Below are 20751 nucleotides of genomic sequence, written 5' to 3'. Positions count from 1 at the left end.
CAGAACTGGGCCTTTTCCCATTGAATCACTTCTTGCAGTAGGGAGCTTGATCAAAAGCATTGCTCCCAAACTTCCAGCCTAATATCCTGTTACGCAATGAAGTTAATTACTAACAAAGTCTTTCTTGCGTAACCCGTCTTTGGTGAAGTTATGGCAGCTCTTTGTGTGGACCTGCTTCCTTTTCCATATCCTTTTAATATTCTTAGATATTGTCTGGAATGCAAGTCAAGCCCATGGTCTGTAGTATGCAGACTCTTAGGTCGTGTCCCCTTCTCCAAAGCTGAGACCTCAATGATCCCTGACAGTGACCAGTGACTTCTCCAACTTCTGGGGTGTCACTCATCTGGGCGGCTCAGCCAAAATGTCCCTTCTAGCTCCTTTCATTAGCCATTTTTGTCTACCTAGGAGCCCAAAGATCATTCTCCTTAGTCAAGATAAAGGAGTGGCTCTTTTCTTTCCATTGTGAGTTATCATCCCATTCACCCTGAATTGTGTTTGTAATCCTTCTTTTCCCAATATGGATTCATAAGTTAGATGTCTAACAGGGTTTTCTTTTAAAATGATTGCTCTAGTCAATGAAGCAGATAAAGCACCAAGCCTAGAGGCAGGAAGAATCATCTTCCTGAGTTCAAATTTGGTCTCTGATCTTTCCTGTGTGACCCTGAGCAAGTCACTTAACTCTGTCTCCAAAAAAGAAAATAGAGAAAAGAAAACCTCAAATGAGATCATGAAAGGTTGAATGTGACTGAAAAACAACTGAACTACAATAACAAATTCAATTACTTACGGTGATATATATATATATATATATATATATATATATATATATGTATATATATATATATATATATGTTTTTGGAAATAATTTTTCTTAAACCATTTCTTTTTTTTTTTAGCTCAACAGATTGGGACATGTTTTTGAGAATCGAAGTGCAATAAGTTGCCAGCTTGTGACATGCTCGATAGACTGGTATTTACATTTTTTAAACATGAAATTTTAATAAGTGTTCTTGTCATTTATTTTTCCATAAAGAGACATAGGCTGCATGTCATAAACTTAGTTTTAAATAATGAAAGAAAGGAATATTGCAGCTTCATGCTGTTTATTAATCATGCTATAACTTCTATTTCAAGTGAAATCAGATGATGGGCTCCCATCCATAAAATAACTTCAGAGCAATATGTCCATTTCTAGATATTCTGTTACTTCTAAGTTTAAGCTATCCATAACCTAAAGGATTAAGTGAGACAAATAGCCATAAAACTTTATATAAACCATAAAATCTAATAGAAATGCAAGCTATTATCAATAATAATATAAAATAATTAACTATAATCATATTATTAATAAGAACAAATACTTAACTGACCAAAAACTTGTGTTATTTTAAAACTATTTCAACATGTTTTTCTATCATGTAGTTATGGAGTTTTGTTTTTTAATATACTTAACATTCAAAAATTATATTCATTCCTACTAAATTTGATCTTAATTAGAGTTAACCTAGTGTTCTAACCTACAATAAGATCTTTCTGAATTCCTCCCAACTTTGTGCCTTCTATAAAAATCAGAATTTACTTATGCATTTATCTAAGTCACTAATAAAAAACCCAAAACATCAAATAACTCAGGGTCAAGCCAAGATTGTATCCAATGGAGAGCTTCTGCCATGGTGACACTGAACCATTAACAACTGCTCTTTGAGTTGAATCATTCAGTCAGCTCTGACTCTAATTCAGGGGTTCTAAATATGAGATCCCAGGTTAAATTTGTATTTTTAAAATATGTATGTTTCTGATTACTCTATTTCAACATATTTGCTTCCTTTTATAATATATATATTTCATCTGATGTGTTTAAAAATGTAATTCTGAAAAGAGGTTCATGGATTACTTATTCAGTGTCATACCAATCAAACTATCAAAAAATTATTTTACTGGGCTAGAAAAAATAGTAAAGAAATTCATCTGGATCAACAAAAGGTCAAGAATATCAAGGGAATTGATGAAAAAATGCAAAGGAAGGTGGCCTAACTGTACCAGATATAAAACTATATTATAAGGCAGCATTCATCAAAACTATCTCGTACTGGATAAGAAATAGAGTAATGGATTAGAGTAGTTACAAAAGAAACAGTAGTAAATTAATCTACTTTTCTGACAAAATCAAAGACACTAATTTCTGGAATAAGAAGTCACTATTTGACAAAAACTGCTGGGAAAACTGGAAAACCGTATGGCAAAAACTAGGTAGAGCCCCACATCTCACATCTTATACCAAGATAAGGTCAAAATGGGTACAGGATTTAGACATAAAGAGCAATAGTCCAATTAAGAGATCAAGAAATATGTCTGTTGGATCTATGGAAAGGGGAGAAATTTATGAACAAATGAGATAATTTGCAAATTGCAAAGTAGATGATTTTGACTATTAAATTAAAAAAGGTTTGCACAAATAAAACCAATGCAGCCAAGATTAGAAGGAAAACAGAAAGTTGGGAAGCAATTTTAATTTCTAAAATATATAGAGAATTGAATCAAATTTATAAGATTACCAACAATTTCCCAACTGATAAATGAGCAAAGGATAAGAACAGGCAGTTTTCAGTTGAAGAAATTAAAGTTATTCATAATCATATTTAAAAAATGCTCCAACAACATTATTGGAGAATTCAAATTAAACACCACTTCACAAGACTGGCTAAGATGATAAAAAAAAAAAAGGAAAATTATCAGGGCAGCTAGGTGGCATAGTAGATAAAGCACCAGCCCTGGAGTCAGGAGTACCTGGGTTCAAATCTGTTCTCAGACACTTAATAATTACCTAGCTGTGTGGCCTTGCAAGCCACTTAACCCCATTTGCCTTGCAAAAAAAAAAAAAAAGGAAAATTATCAATGTTGGAGAAGATGTGGGAAAATTGGGACGTTTTAATATTCTGTTGGTGGAGTTGTGAACTGATCCAACCATTCTGGGAAGCAATGTGGAACTATACCTAAAGAGCAGTAAAACTGATCATACCCTTTGATCCAGTGATACCAATTTAGGCCTACATCCCAAAGAAATCATAAAAATGAGAAAAGTTTCCACATGTATAAAATATATATGTATATATATATATATATACATGTATATGTATGTATGTATGTATAACAGCTTTTTGTAGTGGCAAAGAATTGGAAAATGAGGGTATACTCATCATTTGGAACAAGCTGAACAAGCTTTTGTATATAAATGTTCTGTAAGTGGCTAGACCTTAGGGAAGCATGGAAAGACTTGCTTGAACTGATGTGAACATGATGCTGAGTGAAAGAGCAAAACCAAGAGAAAATTGTACACATCCCTTGATGGAAGCAGCTCCTCTCAGGCTTCAGTGATCAACAACAATCCTGAGAGACCAGTTAAGGACAATGCCATCCACATCCAGAGGAAAGAACTATGAAGTCTAAATGCAGAGCAAAGCATACTGTGTTCACTTTAAAAAAACTTATTTTATGTTTTTTTTCTTTCTCGTGGTTTCCCCCCCTTAATTCTAATTCCTCTTTCACAATATAAATAATATGAAAATATGTTAAACACATTTACACACATACACCTTTTACCCAATGGGGGGGAAGCAAGGGTGGTAGAAAAATGTGGAACTCATAAACTTGCAAATGGATGAATGTTGAAAACTACCTTTGCATGTAATTAAAAAATAAAATTAGGCAAAAAAACTATTTTGAGAAGGAATCTATAGACTTTGCAGGACTATCCAAGGGATCCATGATTTAGAAAAAGGTTAATAGGGGCAGCTAAGTGGCACAGTGGATAAGGCACCGGCCCTGAAGTCAGGAGTACCTGGGTTCAAATCCGGTCTCAGACACTTAATAATTACCTGGCTGTGTGCCCTTGGGCAAGCCTTCTTAACCCCATTTGCCTTGCAAAAAAAAAAAACTAAAAAAAATAATAATTACCTAGCTGTGTGGCCTTGGGCAAGCCACTGAACCCCATTTGCTTTGCAAAAAAATCCAAAAGAAAAAAGAAAAAAAGGTTAATACTAATCAGTATCATTATATGTATCATTGTATCATGTTAAATGTAATATCTGGTCCATGTCTCCATTTCTCCAAAAGGATATTATGTGATATGTTATTAAGAGCTTTGCTGAAATATAGGTAAATGAATCTACAGCATCTTCCTCCTCTACCAGTTCAGAAACCCTGTCCCAAAGCCAGGGGCAAGTCTAATGAAATCAGGCAGTGGCTCACCAGCCATCTCTATAATGATCCAATCAAGAATTTTCCCAGAAGCAAAGTCAAACTCTGGTCTATAGTTAGCCTAATCTGTTCACTTTCCTTTTTTTGGAAATTGGGACCTTTGCCCTTCTCCAATCTTGTTGTATCTATTTAATTTTCCATGATATTCAAAGTATTACTGACAGGGCTCAGCATTTACATCAGCCAATTCTTTCAGTCCTTGAGGATATAATCCATCTTGGCCAGGTAAAGGTAATTTATATTAATTAAGGCGACTAGGTACTTTGTTTATCTTCTCCTTATTCATCTTAGGTTTCAACTATCTGGTAGTCCTTTTTATTTTGTTACCTCCAGTGTGAACATATTTTCCCTTGGTGAGGAAAGCAGAAGTAAAAGGAAGTAGAAGAAAATGAATCATTCTGCCTTCTCTTTGTTATCATTGTCCCATCTAATTCAAGTAACGGTCCCATCTTTTCTTCGATTTTTCTTTCTCTTCTCCAAATATAATTAAAACAAACTTCAAACCTTTTTTTCTTGTGCTTAGCTTTTCTCACTATCTTCATCTTTTTTTTGAGTTTTTGTACTCTCCATTACTAATCTTTTTATATAAATATTGCATTGTTTCCAACTACATACAAGAGTACTTTTTAACCAATCATTTTTTGCAAGGTTTTGAGTTTTCATTTTTCTCCTTCCCTCCCTCCTCTCCCTGACAGAAAGCAATCTGATATAAGCTTTACATTTGTAACCATGCTAAACATAGATTGATTTTGAATGTGCTGTGAGAAAAGAATCAGTTCCAAAGGAAGAAAGAAAACATTAGAGAGGAAAAATGAGATTGCAAGGCAATGGGGTTAAGTGGCTTGCCTAAGATCATTCAGCTAGGTAATTATTAAGTGTCTGAGGCTGGATTTGAACTCAGGTCCTCCTGACTCCAGGGCCAGTGCTCTATCCACTGAGCCACCTAGCTGGCCCTAAAACATCTTTTAAAAATTGAAGATAGACATCCTCTGATGATATTTTCAAATCACAAGTCCTTTAGAATTGTCTTTGATTATTGTGCTGCTGAAATGAACAGGTGCTCTAGGGGTGGCTAGGTGGCACAGTGGATAGAGCACCTGCCCTGGAGTCAGGAGGACCTGAGTTCAAATCCAGCCTCAGACACTTAATAATTATCTAGCTGTGTGGCCTTGGGCAAGACACAACCCCAATGCCTTGCAAAAGCCTGGAAAAAAAAGAGAAATGAACAGGTCTATCATGATTTATCATCACCCCATGTTATTGTTAGTGTGTACAATATTCTTCCAGTTCTGCTCATTCCACTCAGCATCAATTCATGCAAGTCTTTTCCAGGCTTTTCTGAAATCCCATCCCTTATGATTTCTTACAGAACAATAATGTTCCATCATATTCATATACCACAATTTGTTCAGCAATTACCCAATTGATGGGCATCCCCTCAATTTCCAATTCTTTGCCACTACAGAAAGAGTTGCTATAAATATTTTTGTACATGTTCTTATCACTATTTTTACAGGATTTTGCCATGCTTTGAATTTATCCTATATTATGTAACTTTATTCCTATCATATATGGTGTTCACATATATACATGTAAATCTTCTAAGAGTTCTCTTTGCCTCAGTATCTTCAGATAAATACCATTTTTCTTCCTTATTAGAATCATTTCCCTTTGTGTCTGCAGAATTTCTTTCTTGAGTCTCCAATCCTTCCTACTGAGATGGCTTTGTCAATGGAGCCTTAAAGTCCATGGGGATTTTCCTATTCTTACTTTTGAATCTTTTGAAATGCACTTTCCAAAAATCTAGGCTACATATTGGATGAGGACCAGATTTCTTCTCTTCTGTCATACGCTTAGAAGGGAATGGTTATTTCTGCCCATTTCTACTTTAGAAAATAGTGTCTGTCCCCTTCCTACTGAGAATCAATAGGAATTTCCCAATGTTGGTCCCTCTAGTTTTTTTTTTTTAGGTTTTTGCAAGGCAAATGGGGTTAAGTGGCTTGTCCAAGGCTACACAGCTAGGTAATTATTAAGTGTCTGAGACCGGATTTGAACCTAGATATTCCTGACTCCAGTGCCAGTGCTTTATCCACTGCGCCATCTAGCTGCCCCCCCAGGTCCCTCTAGTTTTGAAAGATGAAATCATTAGAGGAAGCTAAGAAATTAATGGCTTCTCTGCTTTTGGCAGAAAGAAAGTTCCTGCAGATATCTGAATAACTAAAGTTCCATCTCTACTTGATGATGCCTCTTTGGAGTCCTGATTAACACAATGACTAATAAGGACTTTAGAAAACTGACAATGAAGAACATTTCCCACCTCATGCAAAAGAAAACACATATTTTCATACATAATCAATATGTTGATTTCTTTTTTACTTAATTTTTTAACTCTAGTTTTTATAAACTCAGTAATTTTATTTTTAATTTTTTAATTTTCTCTACATTACATGTAAAGATAGTTTTCAACATTGATTTTTTTGTAAAATTTTGAGTTCCACATTTTTTTGCCTCCCTCCCTTCCCTCCCTATGACAGTAAATATTCTGATATAAACTATATATGTACAATCATGTTTAACACATTTCCATATTAGTCATGTCATGAAAGAAGATTCAGAACAAAAGAGAAAAATCCATGAGAAAGGAAAAAAACAATTTTAAAAACTGAAAATAATATGCTTTGGTCCACATTCAGACTCCACAGTGTTTTCTCTGGATATAGATGACATTTTCCATCCCAAGTCTTTTAGAATTTAAAATTTGATCATTGAACTGCTGAGAAGAACTAAGTCTACCATAGTTGATCATCACACAATGTTGCTGCTAATGTATACAACATTCTTTTGGTTCTGCTCACTTTGCTTAGCATCAGTTCATATAAGTCTTTCCAGGTTTTTCTAAAATCCATCTGCTGATCATTTCTTATAGCAGAATAGTATTCTATCACATTCATATACCACAATTTGTTTAGTCATTCCCCAATTGATGAGTATCCCCTCAATTTCCAACTACAAAGAAAATTTGTACTATAAATGTGGGTTTTTTCCTGTTTTTACAATCTCTTTAGGATACAAACCAGGAGTGGTCTTGCTGCATCAAAGAGTATGCCAATACAAAGAAATATTTATACTATAAATGTGGTTTTTTTCCCATTTTCACAATCTCTTTGGGATGCAGAACCAGGAGTGGTCCTACTGGATCAAAGAGTATGCTTAGTTTTATCACTCTTTAGGCATAGTTTCAAATTGCACTCCAGAATGGTTGAATCAGCTCACAACTCCATCAACAATGCATTAGTAGGGGCAGCTAGGCTGCACCATGGATAAAGCATGGGCTCTGGAGTCAGGAGTACCTGGGTTCAAATCTGGTCTCAGACACTTAATAATTACCTAGCTGTGTGGCCTTGGGCAAGCCACTTAACCCCATTTGCCTTGCAAAAACCTTTTTTTTTGTCATATTATTCTTGTCCTATTTCCTTTTTTGTCATATTAGCCAATCTGCTAAGTATGAAATGATACAAAATGATTTGCTCTACTTATATTTCAAAAAAAGAATTCAGGGGCAGTCACAGTGACACAAAAAAGAGCAGAAAAGAAAGAAAATATTGACAATGAGATCATAAAAAATAGAAGAGGGGAGAAGAAAGTTTAGAAGGGCATTCAGGCTACCTTATTGGATTTAAAATATGCTTAAAAAGAAACTATACATAATAGAAGTTTCCTAAACAATTCTTTCTTCTTTGCATATTTAAATTTAGTACTTTGTGGATGTTTAAGATCATAATAAATTTTTTTAAAGTAGAAGATGACTTCTATGTTTTCCCATTGTTAGCGTAATATACATCTGGGATATCAGACCAACAAGGCCACCACCTATGCCAAGTGACAAAAAAAAAGAAGAAATTGTTGAGATTCCTCACGATATGCCCCCGACGTTTTTACATTTAGATCTCTCTTGGAGACCTCTTATTAAGGTAGGTATTATGACAAAATAATTCTTCCATCCTATTTGTATATATTATATAAAATATTTTGGTGGGGGAGGGGTTTACCAGGAAGGAAGGAATGCAACTATAGGGCATTCAGAGGATGTTATGATGTGCCCAGGATCACACTAGCAGCTTGAGTCACAGTAGGTTCCTGAATACTCTCCAAGGCTGGTTCTCACTCCACTCACTTTTATGCACAAAAAAGATTTATTAAAAGTTAGGTCAAACCAGGTTAATAGAGGCATGCGATGGGCTTCAAATAAGAGTAACTTGATCATGTTAACACAGACAAGCAGTCAGTTGCATATAAAACCCATCTCTAACATGGGGGGTATGCAAGTTGCAGAAGAAAAGACCTCAGGTTGGCATTCATTATTTGAAAGGCTGCCATGTGTGAGAAGGAATAGACTTCTTCTGGTGGCTATGGAGGACTGAACTAGGAAATGACCTTTGCTCCATCTAAGAGATAATGACCCAACAAGTGTAACTGCCCCAAAGTGGCATGGGCACCTTGGGAGGTGGCAGATTCTCCCTCACTGGAGGTCTGAAGGCAAAGGTTGGGTTGGTGGGTATGTTATAGGGGAAAACTCTTGAGTAGCTATAGGGTAGGCTAGGTGACTTCCAGTGTGCCTCCCAAATTTGAGTTTCTATCATTATAAACAATTCTATTAGAAAAATACATTCACCCATCAGTTGCATAACCATGAGATTTGCTTTCCCATAGGAACAATGTCATAAACTGTGGTTAAGGCTCTTAGTCTAAACAGACTTATTTTGCCAGTAATATAGACAAATATAATGGATATGCAATGAAAGTTGAGGAGAGCATTAGTGTTATAATACTATTAAGCAAAACAGAAAACAATGTAATTTAATAAGAAATAAATGGGTTTCTTACTTTTCTTGGAAGTTAGTGCTTGAGGAAAAGCAGCTTTAATCAGGAAGAAAATTTGGGGAAATTACAAAAAAAGATTTCTGTGTATTTTGAAGGATCTAAAAACAAGTGCCTCCACTAATGCTTTCCCTAATGGTGGCAGAGGGCTTAACTATAAAGGGAGACAGATTTTCTGAGAGTAACTGAGTTAGGAGAGGAAAAGGGAATTAAAGAAAATGAGTGTCAGTAAGGAAGACAAAGAGATGACCTGAAGACAAATGAAATGAGCTATGACTAAATGGCAAAAGACAGAGGGAAAAGAGCAAATAAGTGGGGTGGTGAGGAGGGCTGGGGGGGGGGGGATATTGAGTCAGACAGTTTCCTACATGAGCAGAGATAGGGAAAAAGCTAAGTAGCCTTGGGGGTGGATTCTAGACAGAATACTTGAAAGATCAAAGATTCTCTTTCAAGGGGTTGTATTCGGTAAAAAAAAAAAAAAAAGAGTAAGAATTATTCTCAACAGAGAATGTTTTACCTGTCAGTTTTATGGATAAAGGAATAATTTATGAACAAACAAGAGATTTAACAATTAAGAATATGAAATGGATAATTTTGATTACATCAAATTAAAAAGGGTTTGCCCAAATAAAACCAATGCAGTCAAAGGAAAGCAGGGAAAATATTTTATGGCGAGTTTCTCTGATAAAGGCCTCATTTCTCAAATATACAGAGAACCGAGTCAAATTAAAATGAATATGAGTGATAAATGATCAAAGAATGTGAATAGGAAGTTTTCAGAAGAAATCAAAGGTATTTTATAGTCACATAAAAAAAGCCGTGCAAATTAAAACAACTCGGAGATACCATTTGAAGTCTATCAGATTGGCTACTCTAGCAGAAAAAAGAAATGACAAGCATTAGAGGGGATGTGGAAAAACTGGGACACTAATGTTAGGGTAGCTCTGAACTGATCCATCCATTCTGGAGAGTCATTTGGAACTGTGCTCAAAGGCTATAAAACTGCATACCCTACAATACCACTACCAGGTCTTTATTCAAAAGATATAAAAGAAAAAGGAAAAGAATGTATATATTCAAAAATATTTACAGTAGCTTTTTGTGGTGACAAAGAATTAGAAACTGAAGGGATGCCCATCAATTGAGGAATGGTTGGGCAAGAGTGGTATATGATTAAGATGGAATACTATTGTATCATAAGAAATGACAAGCAGGATGTTATCAGAAAAAACCTAGAAAGATTTACACAAACTGATTAAAAATGAAGTTAGCAGTACCAGGAGAACATTGCACACAGTAAAAGCAGTTTGTATGATGATTAACTATGAACGACTTAGCTATTCTCAGCAATACAGTGATCCAAGACAATTCCAAAGATTTATGATGAACAATGCTATCTACCTCCTTAGAAAGAAAAGATGGAATCTGAATGCAGATTGAAACTTTTTTTTTACTTTATTATTATTGGTGGGTTTTTCTGGTGGAGTTTTTTTTTTTTCATTTTTGGTCTACATTTTCTTTTGCAATGTGGCTAATATAGAAATGTTTTCTAAGACTCCACATGTATAATCTCTCTCAAATATTTTGCTTTCTCAAATATGAAGAGTGAGGAGTGGGAAGAAAGGAGAGAATATAGAAACCAAAGTTTTAAAAATGAATATTAAAATTTTTTCTTTACATGAAATTGAGGAAAAAGAAAATTAAATTTAAAAACAATTATTCTCAAACATAATTTCAATAATTATATTAGGAATTTATATATTTATGTATATATATATTTTTTGTTTTCTCTTCAAAAAGATATCCCTGTCTAAAAGTGGCACATCTCTAGACCACTGCCCAATCAAAATCAGCTTTAAAGACGACCATTTCCAATATGCTACTAAAGGTAATGACCAGCCCTCTCTTAAGAATAGGTAGTTTTAGTTGCTGCTATTGGCTATGTGAGCTGCTTTTGTTTACAAATCTTGCTCAAATAAGTACTAGTCTAATTATAAGAAAAGCAGAGTTGAAACCACAAAAATGGAGCTTTCGGAAGCAGTGTCCCCCCCACGGTAGAGCTATCTTCATAAAAGGGTGGGACTGTATCTGACAATTTGGGGCTCACTTGGTGAGTTAGTGAATAATGAAAGAATTTCATGAAGACCCATGACTCGGTGATAAGGGATGGATGAGTTTGATTGGACAGGGGCAAGGTTATATTGCATTGTGGACTTGGTCCCTAGAGAATTAGAAACTAGTAGGGACATCTATAGGGGTACAGGGATGGTCTATATGTTGGGTGTAGTATACGCAGGTGTAGTGTAAAGAATTAGGTCACTTCATTTGGGCTCCCTGTCCTTATGGATCCTCTAGGCAGGTCCTGTCTAGTTGACAGAATTCAGGGTACACCATTAGCTGTTATCAGTTTAAGATTTGGTAGAAGGAATCAGATTCTCAGGGACAGTGGAAAACTTTTCTCATGGGAGGAACATAATTTTTTTCTATAATCTATTTTTCACAGGATCAGCAAAGCTTAAGGCACAGGATTTAACTCTTTGTTTTCTGCCTAGCATTTCCACACAACACATCCAGATTTCAAAATACAAGGTTTTAAAAATCTTAAAGATATTTCATCTGTGTAGTATGACCAGATTTTTTTTAAAAAAATTTCAGTTGGTGGTTTTGTTAGACAACCTGTGGAAGGAGACTAAATTCAATTCTCATATTCCCCAAAGGGTGAAAAGATAATAAATTGGTAGACAATGTGCTCAGAGGTCCTAACCTTTTTAAAACTTGATATCTAAAATACTATCTTCTAACCACTGAGAAGAAATATGGTGCAGTGAATAGAGTCATACTTTTGGTCAGGAAGAGTTGGGTTCAAATTTTATCTCTTACACACTTATTATATGAACATGAGCAAATTACTGAACCTCTCTGAGCTTCTGGTAACTTAAATTACATGTGCTTCTTAATATGAATTGATGAATTATCAGACATAGAGTAAAAGTCTAATAAAAATGCCTGCAGATTGATTGACTGACACTATTGTTCTAAGGATAAATTGTTGGCTTAAACAAGATGAGTTCTATTAAGTTTATTGTGAAATACTAGCTATTTTAGTGAGGAAGGCAGGAAACAATGTTCTGGAGTGGGAGTCACCTTGTAATAAGATTGATGAATCTCAGCTACATTATCGATGAGCTAGAGCAATGTTCAAAATCATTGCCAAACTTAGAAAAGAGGTAATGCTGTAAGATGATGTGTGAAATCATCACAGATGGTGAAGAAATAAGAAAATTGCTCGAGCAGTAGACACTATTAACATGACAACAAAAGCTTGAATTTAAAATAAATGGATGAATACTTGAAAAAAATAATCCAAAGTGACACAATCAGAAATAGATAAAATAAAAAGGATCAACATCAGAAAACGAATTTGAATAGGTCAATGACCAATTCTTACATAGACACACGCATAGAAACAAAAATCAGTTAGGATCAAAGCATTTCAAATATCCAAAATCAAATAATTCAGATGTTAATTTAAAAAAACCTATTTTTTCACAAAAAAAGAGAAACCTTAAACCAATCTTAAGCTAACCTAAATTTTTTTTAAAAAATTTTCTTGGGACGACTAAGCAGTACAATGGATAGAGCACAGAGTCAGGAGGACCTGAGTTCAAATCCAGCTTCAGATACTTAATAATTACCTAGCTGTGTGACCTTGGGCAAGCTACTTAACCCCATTGCCTTGCAATTTTTTTTTTCTTCATTTAAGGCAATGGGGTTAAGAGTGACTTGCCCAAGGTCACACAGCTAGGCAATTAGCAAGTGTCTGAGGCCTAATTTGAACTCACTCCTTACTCCAGGGCCAGTGCTCTATTCACTGTACACCTAGCGGCCCCAACCTAAATTTTTTAAAGGGCAAAATGTAATTTGAAAGGGCAATGAGCAAATGAGCAAAAAGTTTAAATGAATAGGTTAAATAACAATAAACAAAAAATAAAAATTATCAGAACCTATTTATATATTTATGGCACAATAAAACCAAGAATTTTAAGAGCTAAAGATTATCTAAAAAAAGAACCCAAATGAGCAGAAATACAAAACAGAAATCTTAAAAAATACAATACCATAAAAGGCAGCAAACTAGCCAAAATAAAGGAATTATAAAAAAAAATGCTAGTCCAGAGGATTTATAGAATTTTACAGAACAGGGGGCAGCTGGGTGGTGCAGTGGATAGAGCACTGGCCCTGGAGTCAGGAGTACCTGAGTTCAAATCCAGCCTCAGAGACTTAATAATTACCTAGCTGTGTGGCCTTGGGCAAGCCACTTAACCCCATTTGCCTTGCAAAAAAAAAACCCCTAAAAATAAAAAAGAATTTTACAGAACAGTGAGCATCTATATTACTCAGATGTTTCTCAAAAAAGTGATGGAAAAACACACCCTACCCACCTCCTTTTATGCATCAAATACAATCCTAATATTTGAACAAGAGGAGAAAGCACAAAAAGAGAACATGTGGCCAACTTCATTAATAAATATCTATTGAAATTATAAAAATAGGGGCAGCTAGGTGGCGCAGTGGATAGAGCACTGGCCTTGGAGTCAGTAGTACCTGAGTTCAAATTCGGCTTCCGACACTTAATAATTACCTAGCTGTGTGGCCTTGGGCAAGCCACTTAACCCCATTGCCTTGAAAAATCTAAAAAAAAAAAAATTATAAAAATAAAATTCTGGTAAAAAGCCTATAATGATATATCAAAAAAAGTTTCAAAATGGTCATGTTGGGACTTATATCAGGGATACAAGGATGGTTCAACAGTAGGAAAACAATTTAATTAATGATAGGCAAAACAAAAATATCCCAAACTGCAGAAAGAGCTTTTTACAAATTACTATGCTTAATCATTGAAAAGCAGTCATTGAAGGATCTCTTTTGAAAATGATAAATAATATATATCAGGAGTCAGCAACCTGGCCAATCCATGTTTTGATACAATCTCTGAGTTAAGAATTTTTTTTTTATGTTTTTAAAATGCAGTAACACTTTATTTATCAATGTAAAACCATTCTTAGTTATAGGTGAATATGAAATCAACCTGTAGTTTGCTTATCCTGATCTAAATCAAAAAGTGGCTGCTATGCATTACCAAAGGCTTTTCCAATAAATACTAGAACAAAGGAAGGATGTGCCTCCTTTCTCCAATGTTATTTGACATTGTCCTAGAAATGCTAGCCAAAAAGAGAAGACAATGGAAAAAAATTAAAGACCTAAAACTAAACAAGAAGGAATGGTTGATGACATAAGGGTTGCCTTAGAAAATCCTAATCTGGGGCGGCTGGGTGGTGCAGTGGATAAGAGCACTGGCCTTGGAGTCAGGAGTACCTGAGTTCAAATCCGGCCTCAGACACTTAATAATTACCTAGCTGTGTGGCCTTGGGCAAGCCACTTAACCCCATTGCCTTGCAAAAAAAAAAAAAAAAAACCTTAAAAAAAAGAAAAAGAAAAAAAAGAAAATCCTAATCTTCCACAAAATGGCAAATGCTTCTGGGTTCCACTTTGATCAGAAATAACTGTCTTAATTTGTATTTGGTTTGCAACAAGGTAATGTAAAGACCAAGATCTTTTTAACCATAAAAAATGTATTTCTTCCATCCAATGTTTCTGAAAGATGCCCAGACACTCCAGCTGAAAGCTCAGATTGCAGGAGATGACCCTTACCACAACCTAGAATATGGTTTGTCCAAAATCCTCAAGCCAATGGAAGAGTATGAAACAATGTTTTTTGTTGGAACAGAGGTAAGTTGAAATAGATTTCTGTTAAAATAGATTTCTGTTAATTTAAAGAAATTTTTTATTTTCTTTGTTGCTAAAGGAGTTTGTCATTTTCATACCTGTCAACTTTTGATATTTTAAGGTTTTCTAACTCCTTTAGAAACTTTTTTTAGGGGCAGGTAGGTGGCGTAGTGGATAAAACACTGGCCTTGAAGTCAGGAGTACCTGGGTTCAAATCTGGTCTCAGACACTTAAATTCCCTAGCTGTGTGGCCTTGGGCAAGCCACTTAACCCCATTTGCCTTGCAAAAAAACCTAAAAAAAAAGAAACTTTTTTTATTTGCTTTTGTGAACATAAAAGACAATCATAAAATTTGTCCCTCACTGTTGAACAAATACTCTATGTACTGAGTCCCTACCACATTTATGGCACTTTGTTCAAAGCCTAAGGCCTGTTCCTAACCTTCAAAAAGCTGATCTAAACCAGAAGAGACATAAATAAAGCAAAAATTCAACTGCAATATAATACCTAGAATTTACATGGTGCTAATAATAATGATGATGATGATAATAATAATAATATAATAATAACACTGGCATTTATATAGTGCTTTAAGGTTTGCAAATTGTTTTACAATGTTATCTATGATATCTATTACCATCTCCACTTTACAAATGAGAAAACTTATTTTTTAGGTTCTCATATTATTTTACAGATGAATTAGAGTCTTCCTTCACATACTTTAGAACACCCTTCTCCTAATCGTACCTGTGGATCCTCATTGCCATCTTTTCTTGAAGTCTGGCAGCTGCTTCCATCTTGGAAGGCCCTTTTCCTTTGAGGGGGGGAAAAGCCTCAAATAGTTCCTCAGCTCCAAGACACTATGATTCTTCCTTCCTTCCTCAAAGCCCATGGTGGAAGTCCCCCTGGACCTCTACTGATCTTTTTGTCCTTCTTTGTTCAAGGGCTGAATTCAGTTCTTTCCAGAGCACCCCCTTCTCCATGATGATTCAGAGAGTTGGGAGCCCTCTCGTCCAAGGACCAACCTGCATTTTGTTAGTCAGAAACTGAAACACCCTGTATGTTTTCTCTGCAGGGCCATGGCCCAATGTCCTCCACACCTTCTTGGTATTGGTGATAGTTGGTCTGTGCCACATCTTCTGCCCAACGGCTTTAGGGAATTGTTGGTTGCTTGGGGGATGGGGGGGAGGCTGATTATTTATGGTGGGCTTCTGACTTTATCTTCCTCTACAGAAGCATCTCAGCTCATCTCCCTTTAATTGACAATGAGCAGATTCCAGCTAAGACTGGAAGCAAAAGAAACTCTTCCCCTCAGAGTCGGGTTATCTAAGATAGAGTCTTCATCTGGCTCATGTAATTAATAGTTTCCTAGCATTTCTCTACCTTGTGATTATTTGTAAAAGTCCTTTACTTATTCTAGCTCATTTGATTCTCATAACTTTTATCTATATTTTACTAATGAGGAAATTGAGGTTGATAGGGTTTAAGTTCCCCAGGGCCAATGGTTAAGTATCTGAAAAGTGGATTTGAACTCAAATCTTCTCATTTCTAGGACTTAGACACTACCTGCTTGGCCAGCTAGTTGTCTCAATTCCCTACCACTTTATCCTCTTCCTGTTTATGTGTTGAATCTCTGATATCTCCTGGTCCTCAATATTAAAAACGCTCTAATTCCTATTCTGAAGTTTCTAAACAATATTTATTGTTTTTTTTAAATTAACCCCAAACTAGAGAAATCTATTCAACTGAAACTTCTATATTCTGCTCCAATTTCTAAAAACTACAGAGAAATTGTTTATTGATATAAAGTGAAAAATCCAATCAACCATTCGAGTTAAAGAATATGGATTTTGGAGATTATCTCTAATCTAGTATCTCCATTGAACAGAGAGGAAACCGAGTCTCAGAGATGTTAAGGGTCACCTTGCTAGTTAATAGTTGAGGCAGGTCTAGAATACTAAGGACTGTCATTCATCATGTGTTTTATGGCTTATAATTCTTTACATCCATTGTATTATGGGACTATTCCAACAGCCCTACAGCTAATGTAATATCGTGGGGCTATACAATGAAAATTGAAAGAGACCAGAGAGGTACCTGAATCCTTCTTCACATAACTAAGAAACTATCTGAATTGAGTTTGAACCCAGGTCTTGCTGGGGCCAGGTCCGTCACTGCCTCAAGAGCAGGTGGGAAAATCCCCCCGCCCCGTAACCCTAGAATCACAGCACATCAGAGTTGGAGGGGGATCTAGTCCCCATAACTTGAGCAAGAATCTCCCTAGCTAGAAGAACAATGGAAACCGGAATAGCTAATGTTTCTGTAGAGCACTTGAAGGTTGACAAAAGATAAATGGTCATGGAATCATTTTCTTGCCACCTTTGAGATTCTGATCTCCAGTTCAAGGCTCTTTCTAACACATGAGATTAAACCAGTTAGCCTAACTCCCAGTTCATTTCTCATTCTACTGTATCATGCTGCCTTTGTCTATTCAAGGAAGAAACACCTAGAATTTTTAAAAAAAATCTATATTTTCCATCTTTATTAGAAATTGCTTGGGGTGGTTAGGTGGTTCAGTAGATAGAGCACCGGCCCTGGAATTAGGAGTATCTGAGTTCAAATCCAACCTCAGACACTTAATAATTACGTAGCTGTGTGGCCTTGGTCAAGTCACTTAACCCCATTTGCTTTGCAAAAACCTAAAAAAACTGCTTGTCAACAGAGTATCTGCCAGGTAAAAAAAAAGAGCAGAGAACTGGGGCAATTATCTGGATTTAGATCAAAGAAAGAAACCCACCAGGCTACTTGATTACCTGAATTATTTAGAAATCCAAGCATAATTTTATGCATTGCCTGAATGATGGACATAAATGTATAAAAACTTGTTGAAGAATAAAAAAAGATTTAGTTAATTGGCCATTTGGGGGAGGATCTAAGTGGCATTAAATAATATCTGATTCTTTTTTTCCAATTGTATTAATGGATTTTCACTAGAATCAATTTTGGGGGGGATGGTATTGTGATAAATGCCATTATAGTCAAAGAGAATTACTAAAGGGTTTTATCTTTCCATTATGGTGTCATTATACTTATAAGACTTCTATAACATTCTAGGATGGGGAAGTGCTATATGCAGACTGGAAGCTGGAAAGAGATCATGATACCGGAAGATTAATAAGTAAGTTGCAGTGATTGCCTGCTTCTTGTTCCATTCATTTCTAGCCTTTAGAGGAAGAATCAAGAAACAGAGGTTACTTCTGAGGAGACCTCGCTAATTGGAATGAGGGTTGTGTCTGTATAATGTGGAAAGGATAGACTAGTAATTGTCAGTTTATAAAAATTTTTTTAAATAGTAATGAAAAAATGAAATTAGACAGACTGAATGGGTCAATATAAAAATGTTGTTCCCACTTGCTCCAGTTCTACCTTGAGAGCTTCCTTGTCTTGATGCCAAAGCACTTTGCAAAACTAAAAAGTGCTCCATAAATATTAACTCTTATTAATTTAGGATCATTGATTTGAGCTGGAAGACGTTCAGAGGCATCCTTGCCCTCATTTTACAGTGAAGAGATTAAGGTTCAGGAAGTATCTATCCTATCCTCAAAAAAAAAGAAAAAACTTCTCTGAACGGAGGACTTGGTCTTTCAAACAAAGCTTAGGTTGGTTCATGGCTTGGGTTTTCCAAAAGGAAATAACAGATTCCTTTTTGAAAAGGTACTTCATGTACAAAGATTAGTTATATAGGAAGTTAGGTGGCAAAGTGGATGGTATGCTGGGCTTGGAGTTGGGAATACTCAATATTTACTATCTGTATGTCCCTAGGCAGTCATTTCACCCTGTCTGCCTCAGTCTCCTCATCTGTAAAATAAGCTGGGGAAGAAATGGCCAACCACACCAATCTCATTGCCAAGAAAACCCCAAATGGGTCAGAGAGTTGGATAGGACTGAAGTGACTGAACAACAGCCGATTAGGCCATTTCCTTCCTCCAAACACTGCTAAGTACCAACAGACACCTCAAGCACAAACTAGCATTTGACTTTTACCTTGAATCTACCACTCCTCGGTTCATTCAAGATTGACCATTTCTGGCCAGTCTCACCTCCCTGGTTCATTTTCCTCCAAGAAGGGCAGAGTGGCTGCTGGAAGCCCCCTCCCACAGGGCAGCCTCTCCCAAGTGGGGAACCCAGGAACTCCCACCATGGCCCCTAGGCTCAACGAGACCATGTCTAGTGGTCCCTGTAATCCTAGGTAGCTTGTACTGTAGTAAATAGAGGAGGGACCTGGAAGCGGGAAGACTTGAATTCACTTCTGATCTATGTGACCCTGGCCAACTTCCTTCACTTCTTTTTGTCTCAGTTTCCTCAACTGAAAAACGGGGGTAATACCAGCACCTGTCTCACTCACAAGGTCATGGTGAGGGTCACATGAAGGCAAAATTATAAAAAGTGCTCCGCAGAATAACCAACACAGCAGGTCTTAGTAAAAGTTCATTTCCTTTCCTGCTCTTCCAACTCTCAGGATTGCTGTTTGGTCACCTGTGCCCAGGGAAGGAACCTTAGATCAGGAACGTCAGCCAGATAAACCCATCTACTCTTGCATAGCTGGGAAATAGGGGCTGGGCAGAGAAGACGACATGCCTTCTCTCCAGCAGAAGAAGCCGGGGGTATCTATCATGGTCAGAAAAGAGAATTTAGACATATTTGGAGCTCCGTACCACCCACTTCCCCTCCATGGAGGAAATGTCACAGAGTCAATGATTTGAGCTAAAACACCCATCTAGAAAAAGGCATCCAGCCTCCCCATCCTGTGTCCCAGGTGCTCCCCGGGGTCTGCTGCCATCAACTCCCTCTCTCCCAACTATATAATTTTAACATGTTAGAAAATGGTTCTCTAGAAAAAATTAATGGAAAATGCTATGACTTAAAGAATTAGAGATGGAAGGGAACCCACCACTCATTTAAACCAGTCCCCTTATCTTATGGACCCCAGGAGGCTCCCAAGAACCCAGGCAAACTTGAACGCAAGGGTCACAAACCCCAGACCCTTGGGTGACTGCATCATGTAAAGAAGCTCCACCCCCCCCAAGACCCTCTGTGAACTTTACAGGGAGAAGCTAGGAGTTTCTTAGAAGACGCTTTTGTTTTAAAATATAACAGCTCTTATTCCTCGTAGCAGCACTACCTGGGCTCATGCTGCAATGAGAAAAAGCTCCACCAGAGGGTACCAGAGACAGAAGGAAAGGGATCTGACATCCCAACCAGAAGGAAACAAAGCCGAGGGGGTTCAAAATGGGAACAGCATCCTTCCCTCCTGGCCTCCAGCCTTCTGTAGCAATCCAGTAAAACTACATTTATACCTTTCTAAAAGCCAGGAGCTCATTTCCTGCTTAAGGGGCAGGCCGACCCGTGTCTGGGCAAACAGAAAACTATCCAGGAGTCCACAGATAGAGTCAGTCAAGTTCCATGAGCACGTACCCAGCTGGGCTCTGCGATAAAGAGACAAGAAGAGCAATATCCCCTGCTGTGGGAGTGTCCACTCTGCCAGGGGATGGGACATGTGGGTGGGCAATGCCAGATCTTTTGAGAAGGGAGAGATCCTTCCAGCCCAGGGTTGTGGAAATGAGGGCGGTCTTCTCAGAAGAGGAAGCCTCTTGATGGATGAGACCAGGGATGACTATGTCCTAGGTGTGAAGGTCTTCATTCAGATAACGTGGGGAGGTTCAGAAATCTTTGAAGTGGACAGGCATAGTGTTAGATATAAAGCACTTTGGTTTTTGTTTTTACAAGCCGTAGTGGGTGACTAGGAAGACTTGAGGTCTGTTGAGTGAA

General features: G+C 36.7%; 1 protein-coding gene across 1 annotated transcript in view; it reads left to right on the top strand.

The window, feature by feature from the left end:
- The window catches only part of DNAI3 (dynein axonemal intermediate chain 3), a 120115-nt gene that overhangs the window by 84069 nt on the left and 15295 nt on the right, over nt 1-20751 (top strand). The window contains exons 14-18 of the mRNA XM_074221776.1: nt 897-970; nt 8087-8228; nt 10936-11023; nt 14798-14925; nt 18037-18100. Coding sequence (XP_074077877.1) covers nt 897-970; nt 8087-8228; nt 10936-11023; nt 14798-14925; nt 18037-18100 — 496 coding nt within the window. The remainder of the gene's footprint in view (nt 1-896; nt 971-8086; nt 8229-10935; nt 11024-14797; nt 14926-18036; nt 18101-20751) is intronic.

Source organism: Macrotis lagotis, chromosome 2 (genome assembly GCF_037893015.1).
Source record: "Macrotis lagotis isolate mMagLag1 chromosome 2, bilby.v1.9.chrom.fasta, whole genome shotgun sequence".
Taxonomy (NCBI): domain Eukaryota; kingdom Metazoa; phylum Chordata; class Mammalia; order Peramelemorphia; family Peramelidae; genus Macrotis; species Macrotis lagotis.
This window is presented reverse-complemented; position numbering and strand designations above follow the sequence as displayed.